Consider the following 22,294-nt stretch of genomic DNA (forward strand, 5'->3'; position numbering starts at 1 on the left):
ATGACGAAGTGGCCATTATTAAAACACATTTCCGCCGTGTCAATATGGAGAACATCGACTTTGTACTGGTCAGCGACTATCAACATGGAGGGTCCGGGTGGATGCTCGTGCTGTTCCTTAGTGAGCTTCCCAGCCAACGATGGTCAGCCGCATCATTATTGTGGTCCGCTTGGGTATATTGCGAGTGCCGTCAATCAGCGGAGGAATTTTCTGCTCCAGCACCGCTCAAGTCGGGACACGCCCTGTTTGCAATGCGATACGAGGACAGGGCCTCATTCATACTCAGAGAAACACTCATTGTGCCCGTGGAAATTGTATCGGAGGAAGAAGCTTGTTTTCGCTCCTGGATGCCGATCTGATGCCGAGGAAGCCACCGATGCTTGGCACAGCCTTATGATGACGTCGTGGTCCGCGGGCCTTTTGCACCTGGATCGAGCGAGCGAAATTTTCCAGGGCGCGACAGAGTCAGAGATGGAGACGAAGTCACTGATGGCGATTCATGCTAATTGCTCGTGCTGCAAACGGCATGGGATCACCACCTCTGGCTTTCCGCATGACCGTCGCAGTCACAGCTGAGTTGCGTTTTGCCGCCCTCAGTAATCCATGACCCAATTCCCCCAGTCCAATCCCCACCATGTAAGGCCTCGAGACAGAAGAAGGTCGGGCCAAAATCGCCCATGAAGGAACATGAGCAATTTATGCATTATCTAGAATCCCCGATCTGCGACCACCGCATCGATCATACGGGTCAGCTCGGCCTGCATGACGTGAACTCTAACCAAAAAAGATACACAAGCTTCGCGGACCTCGTCCAAGTGTTCTCGTTTAAGCTTTGAGAACCAAAATGCCAATGGCCTTTCTGGAACGAGAGCACGGCCACAAACTCGTAATGCTTCGCTTACCCCAACGCCTTGCTTTCTATTAACAGGAAACTGATGGTCCACTGCGTCACAGATATATCGGTAACACCCGACGACCTGAATTCGCTGTCGAGGGAGCCACGGGAGACCGCTTGGACTTGTTGCGCGTGCTGCTGGGGTTGAATGGAGGGTTGAATGTTCCCCTACCGGGACCGGAATTTGCTGCTGGTTCACTGTCGTCCTGGAACACCTGCAGTGTGTTGATTGCCCAGTAGGCATCGATAAAATGCTTCGGGTTATTGGATACGTAGTCCTCACACGTTGGTGCTAGCGACGCACAAGAAGTCGTATTCCACACTTGGCCTGCCCACTGGACACAGAAGTCAGCTATATGAAGAATGAAACATCAAACAACATTGAAGTGTTGGTGCTCACCTGTCCACAGAATGTGGTATCGAAGACGATCTGCAAATTCTTGAAATGATCGTCGATGTTGAACGATCCTTGGAACACAGAGTTCGGGGTACCCCAGTTCTCCCCGGGGTTCGGGTTACTGCTGACGATGTCGTCAGGGAAGCTGCCGCGAGGGAAGAACCAGATCTTGATGAATTGTGATGTCCACTCCGTTGCGAAGACGCCACCTCCTGCCGAATTGAAGTCGGATCCAAATGTCAGGTTGGAACTGTCACCGATGGAGCAACCGGCATTCTTTGGCTGATCGGGTGCGTTGACGTCGCAGTCAGCCGTGACCAGTTCTCCTGAGAAATGTGCCCCATCCGTGATGATAGGGCCTGAATTTGTGTGCAATGTCATGCTGTTGGCAGTCTGGTCGTTGACTCCTTCGACGATATCAATCTCGCCATTGTTGGGCCAGTCTGATCCAAGCATCCAGAACGCAGGCCATACTCCGCAGATACCCCCTGGCATGTGTGAGATGTCGGCAATAACCAGCGCGTGTTGGAAGGTCTCATTCGATGATACCCGAACGCTGGCTCGACCCTGGGGCGCAACCTGTGCCGTGTCGACCCCCATGAACACTGCCTTTGATGGGGTTCCAGTCTCTATGAAACCTGCCAGACCTGTTGCATTTGCTACTTCCATTGACTGAAATTGAACAAGCCCGTCTGTCGGATCATGGTCGGTGAAGAAGTCAAAGCCAGTCCAGAAAGCATCACCTGAGTAGTCATGCACCAATTGATAGGTAGCAAGGGCCGGTTTGAGGAAGACGCTGACCAGCAGCACGGAGGAAAGAATGCACAGCATTATTGCGTGGTATTGTTGTCGGCCCAGGACAACTCTTGACGAAATGAATGAATGCCGCCTGCGGACTTGCGGTCAAGGTGTTGCAATCACTCGAACGCGCGAAAGGTTGTCCCGCCGCAGTTGACGAAGAGACACGACGTGAGATTAGAGGAGAAGGGAGGAGACGGACGTGGACAAGGACTTTGAAAGAGCGAACTGAATGAGACGCAGCAAAGGAACGAGAGCGGGTTTGAGAGATGAAAAGACACGAGGAAGTCTGAATAGGAACCGAAAGTGAATTCTTGAGTACAAGGAATCTATTGTCGCCATGGCAAGGAGGTACAATTGAGATGGACATGGCTGGCGCCCCCCAGTGATATCCATTCACTGGAATGTGGTCTCTTCTTTTCATCTGGTCAAGGCTGGAAGCATTTGTGGCCTCGATGTACTCAGCCACGAAAGCAGTCTAAGCAGGTCAGCATTCATAGCGGTAGACTAAACCATATGACGGGGAGACGTGTAGAGCCAGTCGAGGACAGCGTGAAGCAAGAATCGTGAAACAGAGAGGCTGTGACGCTGCAAGGCTGCTGGCTTGAGTGGCGTGTCCAGATTCAACGCTTGTGAAACGCGTTTCGGCAATTTCTTGGTGTTTCTTCTCCCCGCAACAGTTCGCGTTGACTGGGCCTCAAACATTCCCTCACTTGTCCGTTACAGCACCCTTCGAGCATTCCATTTCACACTCCAGCGCGTAATCCCCAGGGGACCCCCGAACGCCCAAGCGATCCAGATATGGCCGGCGCTCCCGGTGCTCTCTTTTGGCCGCCTTCAACATGACCACGGTGGTGGCGCTAGATCTTTCCAGCCGGCCTGCCTTTGAGCCCACCGACCAAATCTCAGTTGCTGACCTCAGTCCCAACGTGACCGGTGCTTCCTCCTATATCCTCGCCAGTGTCGCTCTTGTCTGGCCATACTCTAGTTCTACAAGGACACTCGCGTTGCTGCTGGCAGATTCGGACATTCGCGCGCGGAAACCTCGAGGGCAGGTAAAAGTGGTTTTCCACAATGGCAGTGCTCGAGAAGTCGCAAAGACGAAAGTTGGCATCGGTGACATCCTGCGACTTAGTCTCGTTGGTTGCAAGTGGCAAGAAACCGCAGACACTATATCCACGCCAGGAAAGAAAATAAATTGGGACTTGGAATTCCAGACCCAAGTTACCGCTGAGATCCTGCGCGACAATGCTGTAGCGACTACCATAAACTACACTGCACCTGACGACCGCGGGTCACCAGACAATGGTGTTCTGGAAGCCCTCAACAGTCTTCCCACTGCAACTCCTAGGCAAAACGGTGTATCGTTCCATGAACTAAGCAAGATACATGTTCCTCTCATAACGCCCTCAAGGTCAGGGAGGAGATATTCCGGAAAGACATTCTTCGAAACCTCTTTGGACTCCCTTGCCGATGACGATGGCTACGTGGCGGGTCTTGGGCGAAAACGTACGAAGTTTGCAAGAGACAGCGGCGGATGGAACCTCGTGGACACGGATGAGGGCTCAGAATCCGTCCCACAAACACCACAGCCTACAACAACGATGCTGGAGATACCAAGTACAACAACTCCAGATGTCGCTTCGCCCCGTGAAACGCAGGACTCTACATCAGAGGGCGTCGTTGCCCACGACGAGCCATTAGCGAGACAGCTTGTTTATGCGACACAAGATCAAACTCAACAACATCTTCTTGATAATGATGTCCACAGTCGTAAAAGTAGTGGAGGCAGCGACAGCACTGCGCCTCAACCAGATGTTCAATTCCGGTCTCCGAGTCAAGAGCCCAAGCCGGCCTCCATGGGTCCTCCACAGACGCCTTTGAGAATTCCAGATCTTCCCAAGTCAGGGAATGCCGATACTATTACGCCCACTGAAACATCTTCTGGTGCTACGTCGACACCTCGACTTCTTCCTCTTGCGTCGCCTGGCCTTCCTCTGGTATCGCCATTGATACAAAGACGTGGTGTCGAAATTGGATATTTTCCGCCTTTCCAGGATGGATTATCTCAATTAGACGCCTCCGGCACAAGTACGGCCGAGAGCGCTATTATTCGAGCCGATTCGTTTCAGATTGTTCATGAAGGGCTTTCTGCTCACGTTGTGACTCACGAAGAACACGACGCGGGCGACGAAATTCCACTAGAAGCTGGAGCGGGCGAGGAGGGTTCCGACGAGTCACTTGTAGTTCCGGAAGCGCCTCCCCATCGTCAAACTACTTCAACAAAACAAGTCTTGCAGCCGCCGATGAATGAGCAGTCTACGTCGATACCAGAAGACCACGATCTGGACCCGTCCATAAATGTCCCTCAGGCTGCAGACAACGGCTATGATCCCGCCAAGCCTGCCAGCACTGCCACTGAACTATGGCTGTCAAATACAGAGCTGGCTATCGAGGAACATTACCAGCAGCAGAATGAGCTGACCAATGATCTCCCTAATTCAAAAATCCAGCAGCTCATCGAGATAGAAGATGATGATCTTTACGGGCCACCGCGCGATCTCATGCCGAGATCTCCTCGTATCACTACCGAAGATATCTCTACAGGCCAGCAGACGAATCCCCTAGGTGCTTTCCAGGGATTCCTCGAGATATCCCCGGTTCAACCATCTGCCACCGCTGATGCTTCGGATGACAAGGCCACTCTCTCGGAGACACCTCCCCTAAGAGCAAGTTCTGAAGCATACATTGAGCTCGAGAGCACGTACACTACTGTTGAACACAATTCACTTCCTGTTTCCATAATAGATGGCCCAGCTGCCCAACAGCCGGAGTCACGTTCTGCTGTCTCCCATTCGTCCCCTCATAGTTCTCCAGCACTGCATATGCACAAACATTCAATGGATGGTAATGTCGACGAAGCCTTCGCCTTGACACACGAGCCACCTTCGGATTACGCAACTTCCTATGGCGAGCCACACAGAAGACAGACACCGATTCCGGCTAGCAACGATGATGTAGCCGAAGAACCCATGACTCCTGCCGAAGGAGCCAAGGATGTTGCTTTCGAAGAGGCAGTAGAGACTGTTTTTGAACAGGTCGAAGACTCTCTTCCATCTTTCCAGCCATCCCATGTGCTTCCAATCTCGGAGATCGAAATCGCCTCTGAAAGGGCCTTGAGCTACTCGAAAGATGACAATACCACACACAGTCATCCATCGAAGAGTCCTGAGCATCTTCAGAAACAGCTAGTAGCTAACATCGAGGGCACAGTTACCGGAGAGTGGCCCGTCTCTCCACATCGCAGGGGTGTTCACCCACGCGATGTAGAGGATGTCTCTGACAATGAAGTGGGTCAGGGTGTTGCTTCAGAACTTGTTGCTCAAGATTCTTTCGATACGGCGAAGACGGCTGAAATACCTGCACAACTGCCGACTCCAGATCATACTCAAGGGGACAACCTTTCTGGTAACGCTGACCGGACAGCATCAACTCCTGAGGTGCGAGCGACGACTACTGCTCAAGGTCAAATCCCGGACGACTCGATGATACCTCCCACTGAGGGACTTGTTCAATCTGCTCAAGAAGGAAAAGACCATGGACCGGCGGTCTCACCAATTCAGGGAGAAATTGAAACTCCTACACCCCGCCGCCTCTCTCGACGAATATCAGCCAGAAGATCTGCGCTGCCTGGCAATATCTCCAGCCCATACTTCACATCTCGCCGATCAGCTCGAGCAACGTCGCCGGCATCCTCACGAAAGGAAAATGCAAACCCTATTGCGACACATGCCGTCGAACTACCGTCCTCGCCTACTCAACATGCACCAGAAGAGACCATCGACACATTGGTGCTTGCGAAAGGAGATGCCATGAGTGCCATTGCTCAGCGAGAGACACACTCCCCAACCCCCCTGGCAACAGGAGTAACGACGCAACATGCATACTACCCTTCTCTTGCTTCCCTGGAAGAGCACTTTAATCATCTTGTTGATGTCATTGGAGTTTGTGTGGACGACTCCTTCCAACCCGAGCGTGCAAAATCTGGTCCCAAGGAATATTACACTACGCTGCGCCTAGCAGACTCATCATGCAAGCAGGACGCGGTCAATGTGCGCGTATTCAGGCCTGTCAAAACTGCACTCCCAAGTACGCGGCGTGGAGATGTCGTTCTGCTCCGCGACTTCAAAACACAGACCTCAGATCGGAAGTTCATGCTGTTGAGCACCGACACCTCATCGTGGGCGGTCTTCGCCTCGACTGAAGGCAAAACATCTGGTCGATTCGATGTTGTCATCACTGGTCCTCCCGTTGAGTATGGATCCACAGAGGAGGATTACGTGGCTCTACTACGTTCATGGTGGAAAGATAATGGAAGCATCTTGCTCCCTGCTTCGACTACCAGTGCTGACATTAAGTCCTCCGGATCCCCACATTTAAAGCCTCGCCCTACAAATCGACGAAGAAGCAACAGAACGGACAACATGGGCAACGGCAGTGAGCAAATTGAGACCTCCAGAGAAGTAGAGCGTGCTGCTCCGTTGGGAGACAAGGACAAGAGCGATCGCAAACATATTGAATCGGGCGTTCGAGGCTCGCCCTCCGGTTCCAAGACACAGCCAGAGCAAGCTTCGCGGCGCAGGGTCGGTCTGCGGCGATCAGCCACCCCGGTGGACGAAGTTGGAGACGCTCTCCAAAGTCCGCGCGTTGAACAGGAGGCACCTGTAGAAACGAGAACAGATGCCAATGGTCGCCGCAGATCAATAGTCTCGTCTGCATCACTCAGTCCCAATGTCTCCATGCGCGAAGTTACCCCGCGTAGGAGTGCAAGACATAAGAGGTCGGTTACCCCGGCGACTGAGGGACAGGGATACGAACACGGATCCGAAGGAGCCAACTCTGGAATCATGGAAATTCACGAGGGCGGCGCCTCGGTAGGACGGAGGGGGTCGACTGTATCCATCGCCTCTACAACGCCGAAGCAGGCGAGCAAAGAATTCGCACCCAGACGAAGTGCGAGACACACTAAGAGCCCCAGCCTGGTGCACGAGCTGCGAGACGGCACGAAGTACATTGATGACGACCGGCAGCAGCCAGGTAACAGTGTCTTGCACGAGCTGCGAGACGGTTCGACATATGTCGATGAATGAAGAATTGAATAGAGACGGGGAATTGAGTCACGATCCCAGACGTGGCTGCGAGTGTATCCGTACGGACCTACCTTGCATGGGTACCTACCTCTAGTTAGACACGGTAATAATTATTATGCTTCGGCGTGTACAGTTTGCCGTTAGATGCCAACTTGTATACCAGTCTGAGTAACTAATGGTAAATTTTACATGGTACGTGCAGTCTACCAGTCAGGGATGAGGAGGACATGTACAAGTACAACTAACTGCATGACCCGGCACTCCTCGACCCGACCGTGAGCGCCGCACCTAGTAGTGCTCTACCAATTCCAGAGCCATAGTAAGTCGTCGCCGAGGAAAGGATGAAGGCACGGAGATAACGAAGGCGTGGATCGCAAGCAGGGGTTGAGGATTTGAACAGAAAGCGGTGTGGAAAATCCATGTCATCGCTATTGCTATTGCTGTCTGTAACCTTGACACTACCTACCTAACGTGCCTTAGGGTAGGTATTCAGGTATTCAAAGGAAACACCCGGAGCCTTTGGTGGGGTCAGGGTTTACATTTACTCGTATACAACAATTTCTGTGCCTTGTCGGGTCTCTTACTCGTGGCCTTGTGCTCGTGCAGGATCCATGGGTCCATACTTCAAACAAGTCCCCGAGGTAGGTTTTCCTTTCCCATTTCGTCTGCCCACTCACATAAAGACCAAAGCCAAAGCGCTGACGGTAGCCAGACCCACGGTCGTCCATCCGGTCACGATGACCTGCTTGTTCGTCATGGCGGCACCGGTGTCCCACACGAGATGTCGGATGCCGTTCCAGCAGTGGTAGGTGAAAGGGTAGGCGGCGAGAGTCTTGAGCGAGATCTTGGCGAGGATGGGCAGGCTGGCGAAACTGGCAGCCAGGGTCGCGCTCTCCAGGTGCCAGCCGAGCATTGGGGCGATCAGGTACGCGGCGCCAAAGGCGTAGACGCCCACCGACAGCGTCGCGCCCGTGATTCGGTGGAACATGGACATGTACCACGTTATCTGGGGCCGGTAGATGGAGAGGTGAGGAGACACGGGTCGGTTGCGGCGCTGGGCGGCGAGGATCTCTTCACCGGCTGACGGGGTGATGTTGGTGGTCGTTGCCGCTGGTCTGGAGGAAACGTTGTAGGTTAGCATTGGCCGCCGACACAAATGGGTGGGAGGTTCGGAGATCGTGCAGCGGAAGACGGGTAGAATAGGATGCAGAGAGGTGGGAGAAGTCGAACGACGACTGATCGTCCATGCGGAGGTTCGTGACTCCTGGGTTGCTTCGGTCGTAGTGCTGAGTGTGTAAAAACCTTGTGTGCGACCGTCTCGTTCCTTTCTTTTTCATCGTGCGGACAAATATGTGCTGCCGGAGGTGTGACATGTCGACAACATTTTGTTGATGCATTGGAAGCATGGGTCCTCGTTCGATCGACGGAGCGCGAATGGCAGAGAAAAGTGGTAGGAGAGCTGTCTCACCTGTACTGCACGTTCTGGCCAACTGCGATAGCTGCCGGAGCTGACCATCGCGACAAGGGAGTCTTGGTGAAGGCGGAGGGGTTGGCTACTGCCACTGCTTCGACGTCAGTTCCATTGGAGTCCGCGACACATGGAGGTCTGATGGTTCCAACTTACACCGCCTCGTGGTGGCCTGCAGTGCCCGTCGGGAGAATAAGCTGGCGGACATGGTGTGCAGAGGGGGGAAAGACAAAGACGGGCTTTCTTATGTCGAGCGACGGCAACGTGAAGCTTTCATGATGCTGCTCGAGGAGCCGAGCACTTGAAGTGCTCGGAACGGGATCGGCTGTTTTCGCTTGGCCGGCGTGCACGTGATCAGGATTATTATGGGACACATGTGATTGGCGCGTGGGATTCTCGCCTCCAACCTGGGGAGGTTTCCACTTGGGAGCATGTTTGTGTTGATGTGTCCAGTGACTCTAGAGACTCTGGTATAGTGACAGGAATGTCTGTTGGACACGGCGTGATTGCCAGCTGTGGAAAGGATTGTTTTCTTCACGATATTGACTTGTCTGTGGAGATATCAAGACCACAGTGGTGTTGGCACAGGCAATGGCGAACTGACAGACACAATGAGGTTTCTGGATTCAACAGATGATTAAAGACATCAGAGTGAACAAGGAAAGATCAAGCCAGAAGTCTCTAGGCTATTCTTTAGGACATGTCCTGTAATAGTGAGTTCTGGCTATTGCCGCGATAGAAGAAGTATACAATACGGCGGTATGTTCCATGCGCCAGCACATTTCACACATACCTACAGATATTGAATCGAATGGACTGTTCAGTAAATCATTTCTCTGTGGGCTTTGGGAGTCCCTAGGTACGTGTGTGTGTGTGTGTGTATTGAAACACCATCAAGCACTTGTTTCTGCACCGACAGTGCGCTACCATCGACGAGCGAACTCGACAAAGGCTGATAACCACCACGACACAAACAGTGCCCAGCCCATGCACCAAGATCTCCTCTGATGGTCGCTGAAATGCAAGTCATCACATTCAGAAATTCCGAGGCCAGATGCTCGGTCGTTGTATCCTGGCACATGCAATGCTTTAGCGATGAGGGCCGCCAACGCCTCATCGGGACCTTGCGACGTGGTCTTGTGCTGTTGTCTGTCTTCACTGGCACTTCACCACCCGCGACGCAGTCACTCACCAGAACGCAGTCAGCGCCGTCGCGCCTTCTTCCCTACCTCCTCAGCATGGATTCAGCGACATCCTTTTAGTACTCATGACGTTCATTACACTGAAGTATTCCAGGCCTGGGGCCTGTATTTGTCCATCTGGCTCCATCCATCCCTTCTGCCCCTCTCACGGTGTGCCAGAGCCTAGCAACAAGAAGAGAAAGACTGAGGCCAAACAAGAGGAGGCTGACCCAGACTACACCCCATTTGGCAAACGTCGCAAGTCAGGGCGCAGAGAAACCAGTGGACCTGGGCGTGACACGCCAACGCCGAAAATACCACGCTCACGCTCACGCCATGGGAACGACCAAGTGGACCAAGGCCTCACAATAACGCCTTCGAACGTGGCAAGACACCAGAGCACAAGACGTAGATGGACCATTGGCGACTTCGTTGCAAATCGGACCCCTCGCTTCGCATTACCCCTTGAGCGTTCCATACCTCCAAATGCACCTTCTGTGCTTCTCCCAGGCTATACATTCGAAGAGGCCAGGAATTTCCTCGCTGGCTCCTCCAATATTGGGAAAGAAAACACCAAGAAAAGCTGGACCCCTACCTCTCGTTTCATCTTCCTGCGCAAAAAGGTCGAGCAGGCAGGTTGGATGCGCTTTGACTTTCTGGGTAACAACTGGAAAGATTTCCGCTTCAAGGTATATTGCGAGCTCTTGGTGGCAAAAAATGGGTCCGTCAGTTTCGCCGATCCAGCATTGACGTATCCCGAGGCCGAAGGGCATGGCATCGATGCTTCGATCCTGCGGACCAACAGACAGATCTATCGGGAAGCCAGCACAGTCCTTTATGGCAAGAACAAGTTTGTCGCCACTGACGTTGCTCGTCTCTTCCGACCAAATGGGCTAACGAGCCTCCGACGCCGAACCACAACGCTCATCGAGCACATTTCGTTTGAAAAGAGTGGGAATGCGGCCGAGTTGTGTCAGGAGTCTCCTGAAAGCATATTACAACCGATATGGAACATGATAGTTCAATACCCTGCGTTCTTGAAACTTAGGAAACTCAGCTTGCGTCGTGAAGTCGTTCGACCCGGCGATTGCAACCTTCTCGACATGCAGACCTACTTTGACAAGACAACGGATGTGACAGTCAGTGCTCGACGGATATTCAACAAGAAAGACATCATCGTACACACCGCAGCGAAGCTTGCCGCGTCGGCTGCGTTGAGGGACTCAGGGTTTGATGCGTTGCATATCGTTCAAGATTCCTCCCCAGATATGCCCGGACTGCCGGGAATGCTCAAGTGCGTGATCGAGATTTGCCTTTCTAGAGGACAGGAGGAAGCCCAGAACAAGAATTCGGTGAAGCTCGATCTACACAGCACCATCATGACGGCCCTGGAGGTTGAAAGGGATGGAGGATTTCCAGGCGCGGATAGGCTTCACGACAAGTATGTCGACAAATTTGAACCTCGCTCCATGGCGTGGTGATCGCCGGTGCCGAGAGGGCTGAGGTCGGAGAAATCGGACATGGCCTTCGCACGCTAGACATGTTTGTACGGGGAACGTCAAAAAGCTCGATCGGGTGTTTTGAGCTTTAACCTAAGAGTGGGGAGCATTGCAAGAGGTACTAGGCAAGAGAGCACAAACGTACGACCTAGATGGCCAGCGGCCACAAAGCAATAGGATAAGAAAATCACGCTGAGGCAACTACAAAAGTGAGTCAAAAAGGTCCAAGCAGTTTGTAGAGGCTCCTGAATTACCGCCTACCCAAGGGGCATCCAGGGGGCGTCCAAGGGGCGGCTACTCACGGTGTTGATTTCCCATTTTGAAGCAGTGCAAAGAGTGCTGTCCGTTGACTGAGAACGGAGCATCGTGGTTGTAGTCGCCGTCGTAGCGGAAATGTGCATTTGACCCTTGGCGGGTGGCGCCAAAAGGCGTGGACTTGTCATGCAGAATAAGAACTTATCTGTGCCCGCTGTTACAGGGCGTGGCCAGGCGAGGCTCGTGTGGAGGGCGTTTTTGCACTTTTCGTACAGGGAACTCTGCCTCTGCGGCGATCTCCCTCAGATCTCAGCATCGGTCGCTTCATTGACAGGGCGTACGGAGTGCGAAGTACAGAGTGCGTCCTTCTGCAATTCTCTAAGGCGCGCGCACACTCCTCCCGCCGAATTTTCGCCATCCGGATTCCCCATAAGAATACTACCTCCACCTCTCTACCTAGATGTACAGGTTATGTGTGTTTGATGCTGGGCAAATATATCAGACGTCTTCTTTGATACCTTTGACCTCGAAGAAATCGCGATAGCAATAGCAAGTCAGCCCTAGGTTCACGAAAAGACTTTTGGCGCACCAGAACATTTTACTCGGTACACTTAGTTCGTATTGTCTATCGGGCTATCTCGCTATCTCGCTGTCTATACATACATACTCGCTCACTGCACACACTGTATATACACACACAAAAAAACACACGACATCAACGGAATATCGGGGCGATACGAAAGAATCATAATGCTCACGGCTCAGCTCGTCACTACACAGCCACCACCCCCGCCGCCGCCACAACCACCGACGGCAGAGTACTCTTTCAACCCGCACATCTCGTCTCCAACAGCGGTCCAGTTACGGCCTAGATCTTCAGATGTCGCAAACGCCGTCGTCAAGAGGACAAAGCAGCCACCGTTCAAGATCCGACAAGCGACCCTCGCCGACGCCCCGGCCATCGCCAAGCTGGGCGCGACCGTCTTCTCGACGACGTTTGGCTTTTCAATTCCCACGGCGGATCTGAATGCGTATCTGCACGAGGCGTACAGCGTGGGTGCCATCGAAGACGACATCCGCAGCTCGCAGACTCACATCATCGTCGCTTGCGCCGAGGACGAGGACGACAACGTCAACAACAACGACAACGACAGTGGTCGCGTCATCGGGTTCGCACAGCTGACTGAAGGCACCACGGAGCCGTGCATCGAGGACCTGGAGAATATCGTCGAGTTGCAGAGGTTGTACGTCGACGCGGACCATCATGGACTCGGCGTTGGGCGGGCCCTGGAGCGCGAGATGGAGCACATGGCGAGGCTGATGGCGTACAGGATCGTCTGGCTCGGTGTGTGGGAAGGGAACTTCAAGGCGCAGAAGGTGTACGAGACGCTCGGGTTCACGAGGGTCGGCGAGCACGAGTTCAAGATGGGGAAATGTATCCAAACGGATTGGATAATGATCAAGGACTTGTAGAGCGTCGATACGGGTTCTACAAGTATCATCATGCCTGTCTTTCTTTCTCTGATGGCGTTTTTTTGGCGACGAGATAAGATTTTGTCCACTTAGGAATTTTTGGCTTGGGAGAGCGTTGGGTTGGTTCTGAATAGGTTTCTGGAGCTATAAGAATGGGTAAAACTGCTTCTTTCAGCGTGGTACGGTATGTCGCGAGACAAACAAACAATACAAAGCTAGATTGCTCGGTGCTCAGTGTTCAGCGTTCAATGTTCAGTGCCCGGATATAGAATGCACACTACCCAGTGACCAGCAGCGTCAACAAGAATGAGAATTTCTCAAGCACGAGTATGAGAATGTATGGAGCATAAAAATACATGCATAGATAGTAAAAATGTGACCTTGGATATGAAACCCTTGCAATTCATTGAGAGAAGGACATGGGCGATTAACGACAGGTCTGGTGAATGTCCCTCTTGGACTCCGTTGTGAAGGAAAACCCAAAATACAATTCTCAGAATGAGAACTGCTAGGCCTTGTAAGTTAACCACTTCGCGAGTAATTGAGTTGTGCTGCGACTGTGAGCTGCCAGGCCGAAGTCCATGGGAAGAAAAAAGAGAGAAACAGAGACTGTGATGAAAGAAAACAGAGAGACCGGGAACCACGCGCGAGTCATGGCTTGGCGGATCAGTGACTCTGCACGACACGGTCCTCTACTCTCCATGTACTACTGCATTTACTCCGTACCCCAAACGTGTTCACTTCACATTGCGGACAGCAGTACATAAGGTACCTTTGTTGTGACTGCTGCCTCGCTTAGACTCTGACCTGAGCGAGAGACCCGATCCTGACATTATGATCTGATCAGAAAAGGGCTCAGTGACATTGTCTCTCGCGCGGCAAGGTCCTCTTTCTTCACCATTCAGTCCGACACGACACGACGTGAGACTCAAATATTTCAGTCCCCCGGCGCGACCTTTAGCCACCGTTGACCATGCACAACTCCCTCACCAGACTCCAGACGACCTTCGGGTTCTTCACGTCGTGCGCATTCACACTCGCGGCCATCGTTGCACTTCTGTCCGTCATCCCCGTCCCTGCGCCGACGGGCTCTCCTCGGGCCTCCGTCGCCGTTCGAAACGTGCAGGTCGTCAAAGGCCGTCCTCACTACTACACCACCAAACGGGAAGAGTACGCACAGATCCGATTCGACCTCGATGCCGACCTTTCGAGCCTGTTCACCTGGAACACGAAGCAGGTGTTCGTCTACGTGACTGCGAACTACCCCAGCAGCAGCACCAGCAATGGCGAGGGCGGAATGTCCGAGGCCGTGATCTGGGACACCATCATCCCCGCGACGGCGACGCCGTTCTCGTGGCAGAATCTACTGAATCTACGGGAAAAGTACGTGTACAAGTACCTGCCGTTCCTGGACAAGAATTCCCAGAAGAAGACGAAGAAGAACCGCAGGGAGCATTTCAGCAAACAGTCAAAGGACCTCGTCAAGCCCGGTTTCATCTCGTTGAAGAACCAGAAGCCAAAATACCAGATCACCGACCCGAGTGGCGTCATCGGCGAGAGAGGCAATGCCACCCTGCAGGTGAGCTGGAACGTGCAGCCACGGGTGGGCGCGTTGATCTGGGACAAGGGATACCTGGGAGAGCGGGTGGGTAAATGGAGAGCCGGCAAGGTTGGAAAGAGCAAGGTGTTTGAGTTCCCTCCTCGAAAGGGAAAGCCAGCCGTAGCCAGGGATCAGGAACCAAAGACACCGGAAGCAGGGTCTGCGTCGCCGATTGTCGACGTGTGAGGTACAACTGCACTTGCGGTCAGGTGTCGGTGTACGCAACAAAGATGATTAAAAATGATGCCGTCGAGTGCGTCGACAATGCGTGGGCTGCTGAGATCACGCCCCAATACTTCTTGAACGGCCATACCCGGGAGCTGGAGCAATAGATGCGCCATCCATGCACTCGACTGTGTTGTCGATTCACTCGCTCTGACGCTACGACTCGGGGCAGGAAATTCAGTGCAGGAGGACGAGCACTTGTCCCATCGACCTGTCGGGGTACCTAGGATTTACGAGGCAATTAGGCTGGGACACTGTCTCAGCCGAATAGGCAGGCTATCTTGGGGATATTCCCAACACTCTGGAGCCATAACAAAGCCCAACTGCTCGATTGGCATGTTACTGGCCTTGCTGAGTGTGAAACTGTCCCAGACGCCTACAACCACGGATGGGAAGTTGTCATAGTCTTGCTAGCCATGCTCTTCATAACGAGCCCCGAATACCTATGAAAAAGTTCAGTGTACTCAGACGTGTCCAACTGTTGCAACATATCTTGTGCTCATTTCAGTCTTGTCAGAATGTGTTGACTTTGCTGAACATTTAGGCTTATCGAGGGTTGATCCCGACCAATCTCTCATAGACATACCCGGGACTCGTTCTCGTTGTTACTCACTTCGTCTGCGGGTGATGTTTGTGGGTAATTGTCCTGCTGTCAAAAGCGATAATCTGACAGATGAGGTACTCAACATCGCATGAGCCCCTGTTGCAATCATTCATTGAGTATCAATGAGTAAACTTCACGCAGTGCCTGGGAAAAGTCTGCCTTCCCCCATCAGTCGTCGCCAGAATAGCCGTCAGGATAAAAACGGGCTAGATGATAATATTGGAGAGCCTCTGGAACACGTAGTCTGTCCAAATGAACCTTACTGCAACCAAATGGACAATCGCGCGTCGCAGTATGGCCCACAAGGCCAACTCCTTTGCGAAGCTCCCTGCAATCTTGACAGTCACGGATCTCGGCCAGAAAGCTATAATCTGCCCAGCTAAGCAACTGTTGCATTGATGACTCGTAGCCCCAACACAATCCTTGCATGCACTTCCGTAAATCTTTGATCGCCCATTGATGATTGTCACTAAGAATCTCCAAGTCGTAAGATTCGCCGCCAAACTTCCATCGCGAGTCGAAAAGACAGAAATGAACGCCTCCCAACCATGGCCGGGCGTCTTCAGCCCGATGCACTGCATGGTATGCAACTTCTCTTCTCCGTGAGAGGGGAGGTTGGCTCCGTGCTCTCGACGGTGCACTCGAATCTCGGGCTCGGCAGCGGCCTGCACGATACTGCATCAAGGTAATCGTCCCATGATCATCTTGAGTACCGCTGAGAAGGCTGGGAAAGGGTTCCTCAGATCGGAGGCCTACATCTCGTAAGTCCGCAGCAGGCGAAAGCAAGACTTTTGTTGATACAACATCCCAGGGACCAAGATCTTCCTCTTCTTCACTTGGACTCCAGAATATGCTATCAGGAATGCAAGTTTGGCCTGGATATGCTCCAGGCAGAGAACGCAGCCTTCTCACCGAAATGACTGCAGAACCGCCATACTCCAAACTCCAGTCTTCTGGATTGGGGCCAAAGATCAGTCGGTTGATGTAGATCCCTGAATTACCACTCCGCAGAAGAGATTGTACACCAAGTGATTCCCAAACCTGGGATTCCTGTGCACCGTAGCACGTAAGATTCAGTCCAGCTTCACAGACCATAGTAGCCCAATAACGAATGAGACGCAGCAGCGACACCGGCGTTACGAGACGCCCATCCCACCATGGGGAAAAAGTGGGAGAGATGTAGCATAAAAGGAGCTGAATCAGAGGTGTGCGTGCAGGGTCATCCCGAAACTCCCATCTACGGGATATTGCATGAGGGTCTGCACCATTGCGAAGCATATCTACCCCTAATCGGAACCATTCATAACTCCATTTATAACTCGAGTATTCGTCGGACCAGATAGTAAAGGTGAGATCGTGGCTGAGATGAAATGCGACCAGATGCAAGACTGATTCACCATCGTTACCTCTAGGGTGCACTAACCGATTGTCCCATCGCTGTACGCCGATCAATTTGAGAAATCCTTCAGGCTCAAGCGAAAACATTTGGACCGCTAGGTCGAATTTCGTACTTGCCGAGCGGCCAAGGAACTCAGGTCCTTGATGGCGCAGAACAATGTCGAGACAGCTTGTGCTGCAGTAAGAAGTCAGCCATCCACGCTGTTCACTAGGAGCAGCAACACTGATATCAGCACAGAATTCAGGATCTTCAAAGACCAATGTGTACATCTCGTCGAGACTTTGGGTGAAATGTAGCAGGACAGCGCGATCTAGAGCACGGCTCAGTATAGTGATGTGATCTGGTAAAACAGCCAATGACAAGAGAAAACGGCAAATTTCTACTTGTGCCTCGGAAAACGCAACCTGGAACATTAGCAGAGTTACAGATATGGAAGACCACCTCACCTCGAGTAAGGTTTCGCGACGACTTGGGAACTCAATAATGTCCAGAGGTGAAGCTTCTTTATTCGCCATGAGACGCCGTAGTCCAGCAAGATTCCCCGTTCTGCAATATCGAAACACAAGAGAGTCACGCGGAACAGCGTTCCACGTCGTGAGCTCAAAAGTCCAGCCGCCTTGCGCACAAACCATAGCCATGTTCCAGATGCGGCTTGAGAACCAAGAGGGAAATCGAAAAGAAGTCCGGAAGTAGGGTGTCTTCTTCCTGTGCCTGATAAGCCTCACACTAGAGGTTGCTCGTTCGTCGGCGCGGCTACGATCATGGACGGGAACTAGAGTCTCAACTGCGCCTGTTGCGCTGACAGCCTGCTCGAGCTGCACCAATCGTACAGAAGGTTCAGTGAGAATAGACATCTCCTGTGAAATGGTTGCACTTCTTTCAAACAGCTGTTCTTGAAGGCCGGTCAGGATAGCGTGGTGCTCGCGGTCTCGCCTCTGCTGTTCTGCGTGCATATACATGGAGTATGCAATGTGAAGGGAAGTTTTGGCCCGCTCGAGATCGTCAAGGAGATCTTTCACATCTCGTTCTTTAAATGCGCTGTACAACCTCCCCCGGATCCGCGAATGCTTCGTCAGGGAGCGCTCAAGTCTGTCAACTACCTGCTGCACAACTTGGGTACTTTGTTGACATCGTGCAATACAGCGGATCATCAACTCCTCATGATGACTATCATGCCGTCGATGGTGCTCAAGTTGCTCTAAGGCGAGTGCCATGGTTTCCAGGTCAAGTAGTAGCGTTTGCAGGTTTGCTGGAGCATCTTTCGCTGCATTATAAATTCGCTTCAGCTTCATAGCCGACTCTCCAAGCTGGATACTCAATGAAAGAAGCCCTGCTCCCGCGCTTACGACACCGAGGATAGCTTCGAAGCCAGACATCTGAAAAGGTTCGCTGGCTTACTGTGAAGTGTGATGACAATGGACGAGCATCCGTGGAGTGATGAGACGTTTAACTGTTTTTCAGCCTGATGGAATGAAGACTGTTGCGGCGAAGTGCCATGTCTTGACCTAGTTCAATGCACTGCCACTTGTTGTGTTCGCGTGGCGGCCTTTCGGCGAATCAACTGCCAATACACCTCAGCAGGATGAGGCTTAGACTCGCTTACTGGCAATGAGCAGGAGGACAGAGGCGCCTCCACCATGTTCATGTAATGAATGGACACTAGGATATCCTTCGAGATGTGAAGCGAGTCGATCATAGTATGTATTCATCCTCCTGCACATGGAGGAACTGGTTGGGAGATCAACGTGACAGAGCAGCGTGTTGAGTACGATCCAGTACATCTCTCTGCGTCTATTTCCCGTCACCCACCTATTTTGCACTGGGCAAGATGGCACTGAATATCACATAGGTAACGATATTTAGTCGTAGTTGAATGCTCGAGGTCGATGTGGAGAATGCAAGAGACAAGCCGTTGCGCTGGTCTCCATGCCCTGCCCAAGTCAGTGCCAAGATCTGGAGAATAATTAATCCGAGTTGCCGACTGCGCCCAAAGGCCAAAGTCAATCACGGTCGCCCCTTTACTGCGCAGGTAAACCGTGCCAACTCGCGTGTCTCTGGAAATCAGGACACATTGTTGTCGACGATTCTTCTGTGTCTGCGAATACTGGCAACATGCGGACATTGTCTCTCTTCGTCGGCCTGTTGGCTCTGGCCGTGTCTGGCGTCTATAGCACCGCCCTGACCTACAAACTCGGTGCCAGTGAGAAAGCCTGCTTCTTCACAAACGTCGAGCGACAAAATGCCAAAGTTGCCTTTTACTTCGCGGTATAACCTTGCTGCACCGCGTGTCGACGAATTCTCTACTGACACACTCACAAGGTACAATCTGGCGGATCCTTCGATGTCGATTACTCCGTAGTTGGACCCAACGACAAGAAGATCATGGAGGGAGAAAAGGAGCGACAGGGAGATTTTGTCTTCACGGCACAAAACACTGGAGATTATCGCTTCTGCTTCAGCAACGAGATGTCGACGTTTGCGGACAAGATGGTGGACTTTGAAGTGGCGGTACGTTACGATGCTACTGGTCTCAGTGTTTCACCGCTGTGGAAAACACAAGATTCATATGACTGACGACTATCGATCTAATCGCAGGTCGAAGATGAAAACAAATCCGCCCTCCTCCCTCAAAAGGCCGGCTCGTCGCCCGAACAGCACTCGGCACTCGAAGATGTGATTTACAAGATCAGCGGCCAGTTGAGCACGGTCAGCAGGATGCAAAAGTACTTCAGGACCCGCGAGAACCGCAACTTCAGCACGGTGAGGAGTACGGAGCAGAGAATCTTCAACTTTAGTTTGATCGAGGTGTGCATGATGGTCGGCATGGCAGGTCTTCAAGTCGTGGTCGTCAGATTCTTCTTCCAGAGTAACCGAAAAGGTGTGTTCAGGCTCGCGCTCTTCTTCGACTTCCTTGATGATAGACACTGACTTTTTCCTTCCAGGCTTCGTATAGATTGTTCTCTAATGAGTCCCTAAAATATGTAATTCTATGTCTAGATGAGTGCATGATGGCCACCCCCCAAAAAGACACATTCAAGAGAATCGATTCTTTATAACATGAAAAAGAGAGGAGCCTGCAAGCACTCGAGAGGGTCGACTTTTCAAAAGCATCCGAAAAGGTCAAGGTTTATTTGTGCTCCATATAGGTAAATGCTACGCGATAAGGGTAGATATTAACCGTCCCCGAGACAGTTCATCACCCGACAAGATCAATCCCCATGCTTCCCGCCATGGTCATATGCTAGTCCGGATCATGCAACGCAAAGCAAAGCAAAGCAAAGCAAAGCAAAGCAGGCCGTTTGATTTCTCCTATTCCAGGTATCACCTCTCGTCTCTCGTCTCTGTTCCTAACAACCATCCCACCCCTTCCACAGCATCTTTCATTCTCTCACGGCTCATCTCCAAGTCCGGGTAGACCGTCCACCAACAATGCGCAAAGCCAGGATACAAGTCCAGCCTCGTCGGAACCTCGCACTCCAGTCTCAGAACACGCTCATATATCAGACTGTCATCCCGCAACGGGTCGAGACCACACACTTGGAAATACACTGGCGGCAAACCCATGTGTCCATGCCTGACTGAACCCGTCCCTGCGTCGTATGGATGGTGCTGGTCGAAACTCATGTAAAGCTTGCTGTCAAAGTCAGGCTTGCACGCGTCCTGGAGGAGTCGAATCATTGCCTTACTCAGGATCGGTGCGTCCTGGTTCTGCGTCCAGCTGAGATATCGCTCCTGGTACTTTGCCGGGACATGCTGGTCCGAGATATAGGTGCCCGCGAAGAGGAAGTGGCCCGTCAATTTGGGACGGAGGCTGTGATCGCGTGCCAAATGGGCCAGTGACGCCGCGAGGCTGGCGCCGGCCGACGATCCGCCTACGAGGAACCCGACGCGGGGATCCGTGCAGCGCGGGAACACGGCTGAATTGGCTTTGCGTGCCTCACTGGCGACGAATTCCAGTGTCTCCCAAGCGTCGCAGATCGAGAAGGGGAACGGGAACTCGGGTGCAAGACGGTACGATGCGCTGACGACGATGGCGGAGTGTGTCTGGGCGAGCTGTCGGGCGAGAGGGAGTTCCAGTTCAGGGTACCCTACGCAGTGGCCGCCGCCGTGGAACAAGAGGATCAGCGGGCGAGGAGTTGTGTCTGTGATTGCGGATGTCAGGTGGCATAGAATGATACGGGCAGGGAAGTCGTCGCGGAGTTTGATAAAGTGGGTTGTCTCTGAGACGTCGACGGGCCGTGTGTCGACAAGAGACTGTTGGATGGAGGGTAGTCGGGCTATGCTGCTTTGTTTGAGTGAGGTGATCGTGCAATCTAGGGCGGGCGACTGTGGAGATGTCTCGAGTGCTTTGGCGAAGGACGGGTCGATCTCGGATGTAGCCAGGATCTCAGGGACGGTGGTGGGTGGTGGAGTTCGTGGCATTGCGAATCCACAACTTGGATGATCCTTTGATGTATCCCAAGTGCTACTCTTAAGTGTCGTCCGACGGCTGTACGAACAACTTTGTTCGTCTTCAAAGATCGTCTTTGTTTTCTTTGGTCCGTATCCTCTCGATCTTATGCTGTTTAGTGAAGAGCTGTGTCGAGATGGCGCAAGATTGCCCTCGACGGGGCAATGATCTGTGTCAGCAAAGTCAGGCTGAGAGCCGCAACGGAAAAGCTGACTACGGGTCGATTCGCGGGGGCTGATCTCGTCAGCCTGATGACAGTACGGGGTAGCCGTACTATCGTGTGCATTCGTATCTTGATTGTGTCAACGACAGCTCACCACAGCCCACACCAAGCACCGTGTGGGAATGATGGACGGACTTCGGTGACCTTATAAGCATAACACAGCCTCGTGGTTGGCGTCGGACTTTGCATGCAAGGCACCCGCCGCCTAGCGTGGTTTCAGAGACGACGCCGGCGACGGCTACCGATCTGAGCAACACAGCAAGGGGCCTGAAACAATCTTGGCCGCCACCGAGAGACCACGACGCCTGTGATTCGGAGGGAGGAGGAGCAGAAGCAGGAGTCGTCCTCGCACAAACGAGGAGAGGCGTGTCCATGGGTTTACTGACAGGACGGATGTATCGTTAGTTGACTCCCTCCATCTGGGACGGTCTGAAATCTTAAAGCTGCCATGCATAGCCCTGTGCGCCCCAGTCGGGCGATGTGCGGATGAAGGGTGAGACATCCGGCGACGGGTTCCCTCGTGACAGAACACAGAAGATTGTACGAGGAGTCCACTGGACTTCCGATAGTAGCTCACACTCGACAGACATCAGGCTGGATGAAGATCTGCTGACGGCAAACCAGATCCAGGAGGAACCAAAGTCTTCCGAAGCCCTGGACAACACAAGACGCCCTCT

The 22,294-nt window shown here is 52.6% G+C and overlaps 9 protein-coding genes across 9 annotated transcripts; 5 read left to right on the forward strand and 4 right to left on the reverse strand.

The window, feature by feature from the left end:
* Positions 1-948: 948 nt before the first annotated feature.
* On the reverse strand, positions 949-2,123 carry PV08_08735 (uncharacterized protein; the record flags this gene model as incomplete). The annotated part of the gene is made up of 2 exons (XM_016383060.1): positions 949-1,230; positions 1,296-2,123. 2 exons carry the CDS (start codon positions 2,121-2,123, stop codon positions 949-951), a joined length of 1,110 nt encoding a protein of 369 aa, XP_016233763.1.
* An 809-nt stretch (positions 2,124-2,932) lies between these two features.
* Positions 2,933-7,240, forward strand: PV08_08736 (uncharacterized protein; the record flags this gene model as incomplete). The annotated part of the gene is made up of 1 exon (XM_016383061.1): positions 2,933-7,240. The coding sequence occupies one exon, from the start codon at positions 2,933-2,935 to the stop codon at positions 7,238-7,240; it is 4,308 nt and encodes a 1,435-aa protein (XP_016233764.1).
* Positions 7,241-7,913: 673 nt separating this feature from the next.
* Positions 7,914-8,916, reverse strand: PV08_08737 (succinate dehydrogenase, cytochrome b556 subunit; the record flags this gene model as incomplete). Its single annotated transcript, XM_016383062.1, has 3 exons — positions 7,914-8,526; positions 8,709-8,802; positions 8,865-8,916. 3 exons carry the CDS (start codon positions 8,914-8,916, stop codon positions 7,914-7,916), a joined length of 759 nt encoding a protein of 252 aa, XP_016233765.1.
* A 1,059-nt stretch (positions 8,917-9,975) lies between these two features.
* PV08_08738 (uncharacterized protein) lies at positions 9,976-11,370 on the forward strand (the record flags this gene model as incomplete). The annotated part of the gene is made up of 1 exon (XM_016383063.1): positions 9,976-11,370. The coding sequence occupies one exon, from the start codon at positions 9,976-9,978 to the stop codon at positions 11,368-11,370; it is 1,395 nt and encodes a 464-aa protein (XP_016233766.1).
* A 1,023-nt stretch (positions 11,371-12,393) lies between these two features.
* On the forward strand, positions 12,394-13,116 carry PV08_08739 (uncharacterized protein; the record flags this gene model as incomplete). The annotated part of the gene is made up of 1 exon (XM_016383064.1): positions 12,394-13,116. One exon carries the CDS (start codon positions 12,394-12,396, stop codon positions 13,114-13,116), a length of 723 nt encoding a protein of 240 aa, XP_016233767.1.
* Positions 13,117-14,089: 973 nt separating this feature from the next.
* On the forward strand, positions 14,090-14,902 carry PV08_08740 (uncharacterized protein; the record flags this gene model as incomplete). Its single annotated transcript, XM_016383065.1, has 1 exon — positions 14,090-14,902. One exon carries the CDS (start codon positions 14,090-14,092, stop codon positions 14,900-14,902), a length of 813 nt encoding a protein of 270 aa, XP_016233768.1.
* Positions 14,903-16,297: 1,395 nt separating this feature from the next.
* On the reverse strand, positions 16,298-18,320 carry PV08_08741 (uncharacterized protein; the record flags this gene model as incomplete). Its single annotated transcript, XM_016383066.1, has 3 exons — positions 16,298-16,420; positions 16,458-17,348; positions 17,391-18,320. 3 exons carry the CDS (start codon positions 18,318-18,320, stop codon positions 16,298-16,300), a joined length of 1,944 nt encoding a protein of 647 aa, XP_016233769.1.
* A 736-nt stretch (positions 18,321-19,056) lies between these two features.
* Positions 19,057-19,872, forward strand: PV08_08742 (uncharacterized protein; the record flags this gene model as incomplete). The annotated part of the gene is made up of 3 exons (XM_016383067.1): positions 19,057-19,209; positions 19,264-19,452; positions 19,540-19,872. 3 exons carry the CDS (start codon positions 19,057-19,059, stop codon positions 19,870-19,872), a joined length of 675 nt encoding a protein of 224 aa, XP_016233770.1.
* Positions 19,873-20,265: 393 nt separating this feature from the next.
* Positions 20,266-21,366, reverse strand: PV08_08743 (uncharacterized protein; the record flags this gene model as incomplete). Its single annotated transcript, XM_016383068.1, has 1 exon — positions 20,266-21,366. One exon carries the CDS (start codon positions 21,364-21,366, stop codon positions 20,266-20,268), a length of 1,101 nt encoding a protein of 366 aa, XP_016233771.1.
* Between the last annotated feature and the right edge of the window lie 928 nt (positions 21,367-22,294).

This window comes from Exophiala spinifera (assembly GCF_000836115.1).
Source record: "Exophiala spinifera strain CBS 89968 unplaced genomic scaffold supercont1.6, whole genome shotgun sequence".
In the NCBI taxonomy this organism is placed as follows: domain Eukaryota; kingdom Fungi; phylum Ascomycota; class Eurotiomycetes; order Chaetothyriales; family Herpotrichiellaceae; genus Exophiala; species Exophiala spinifera.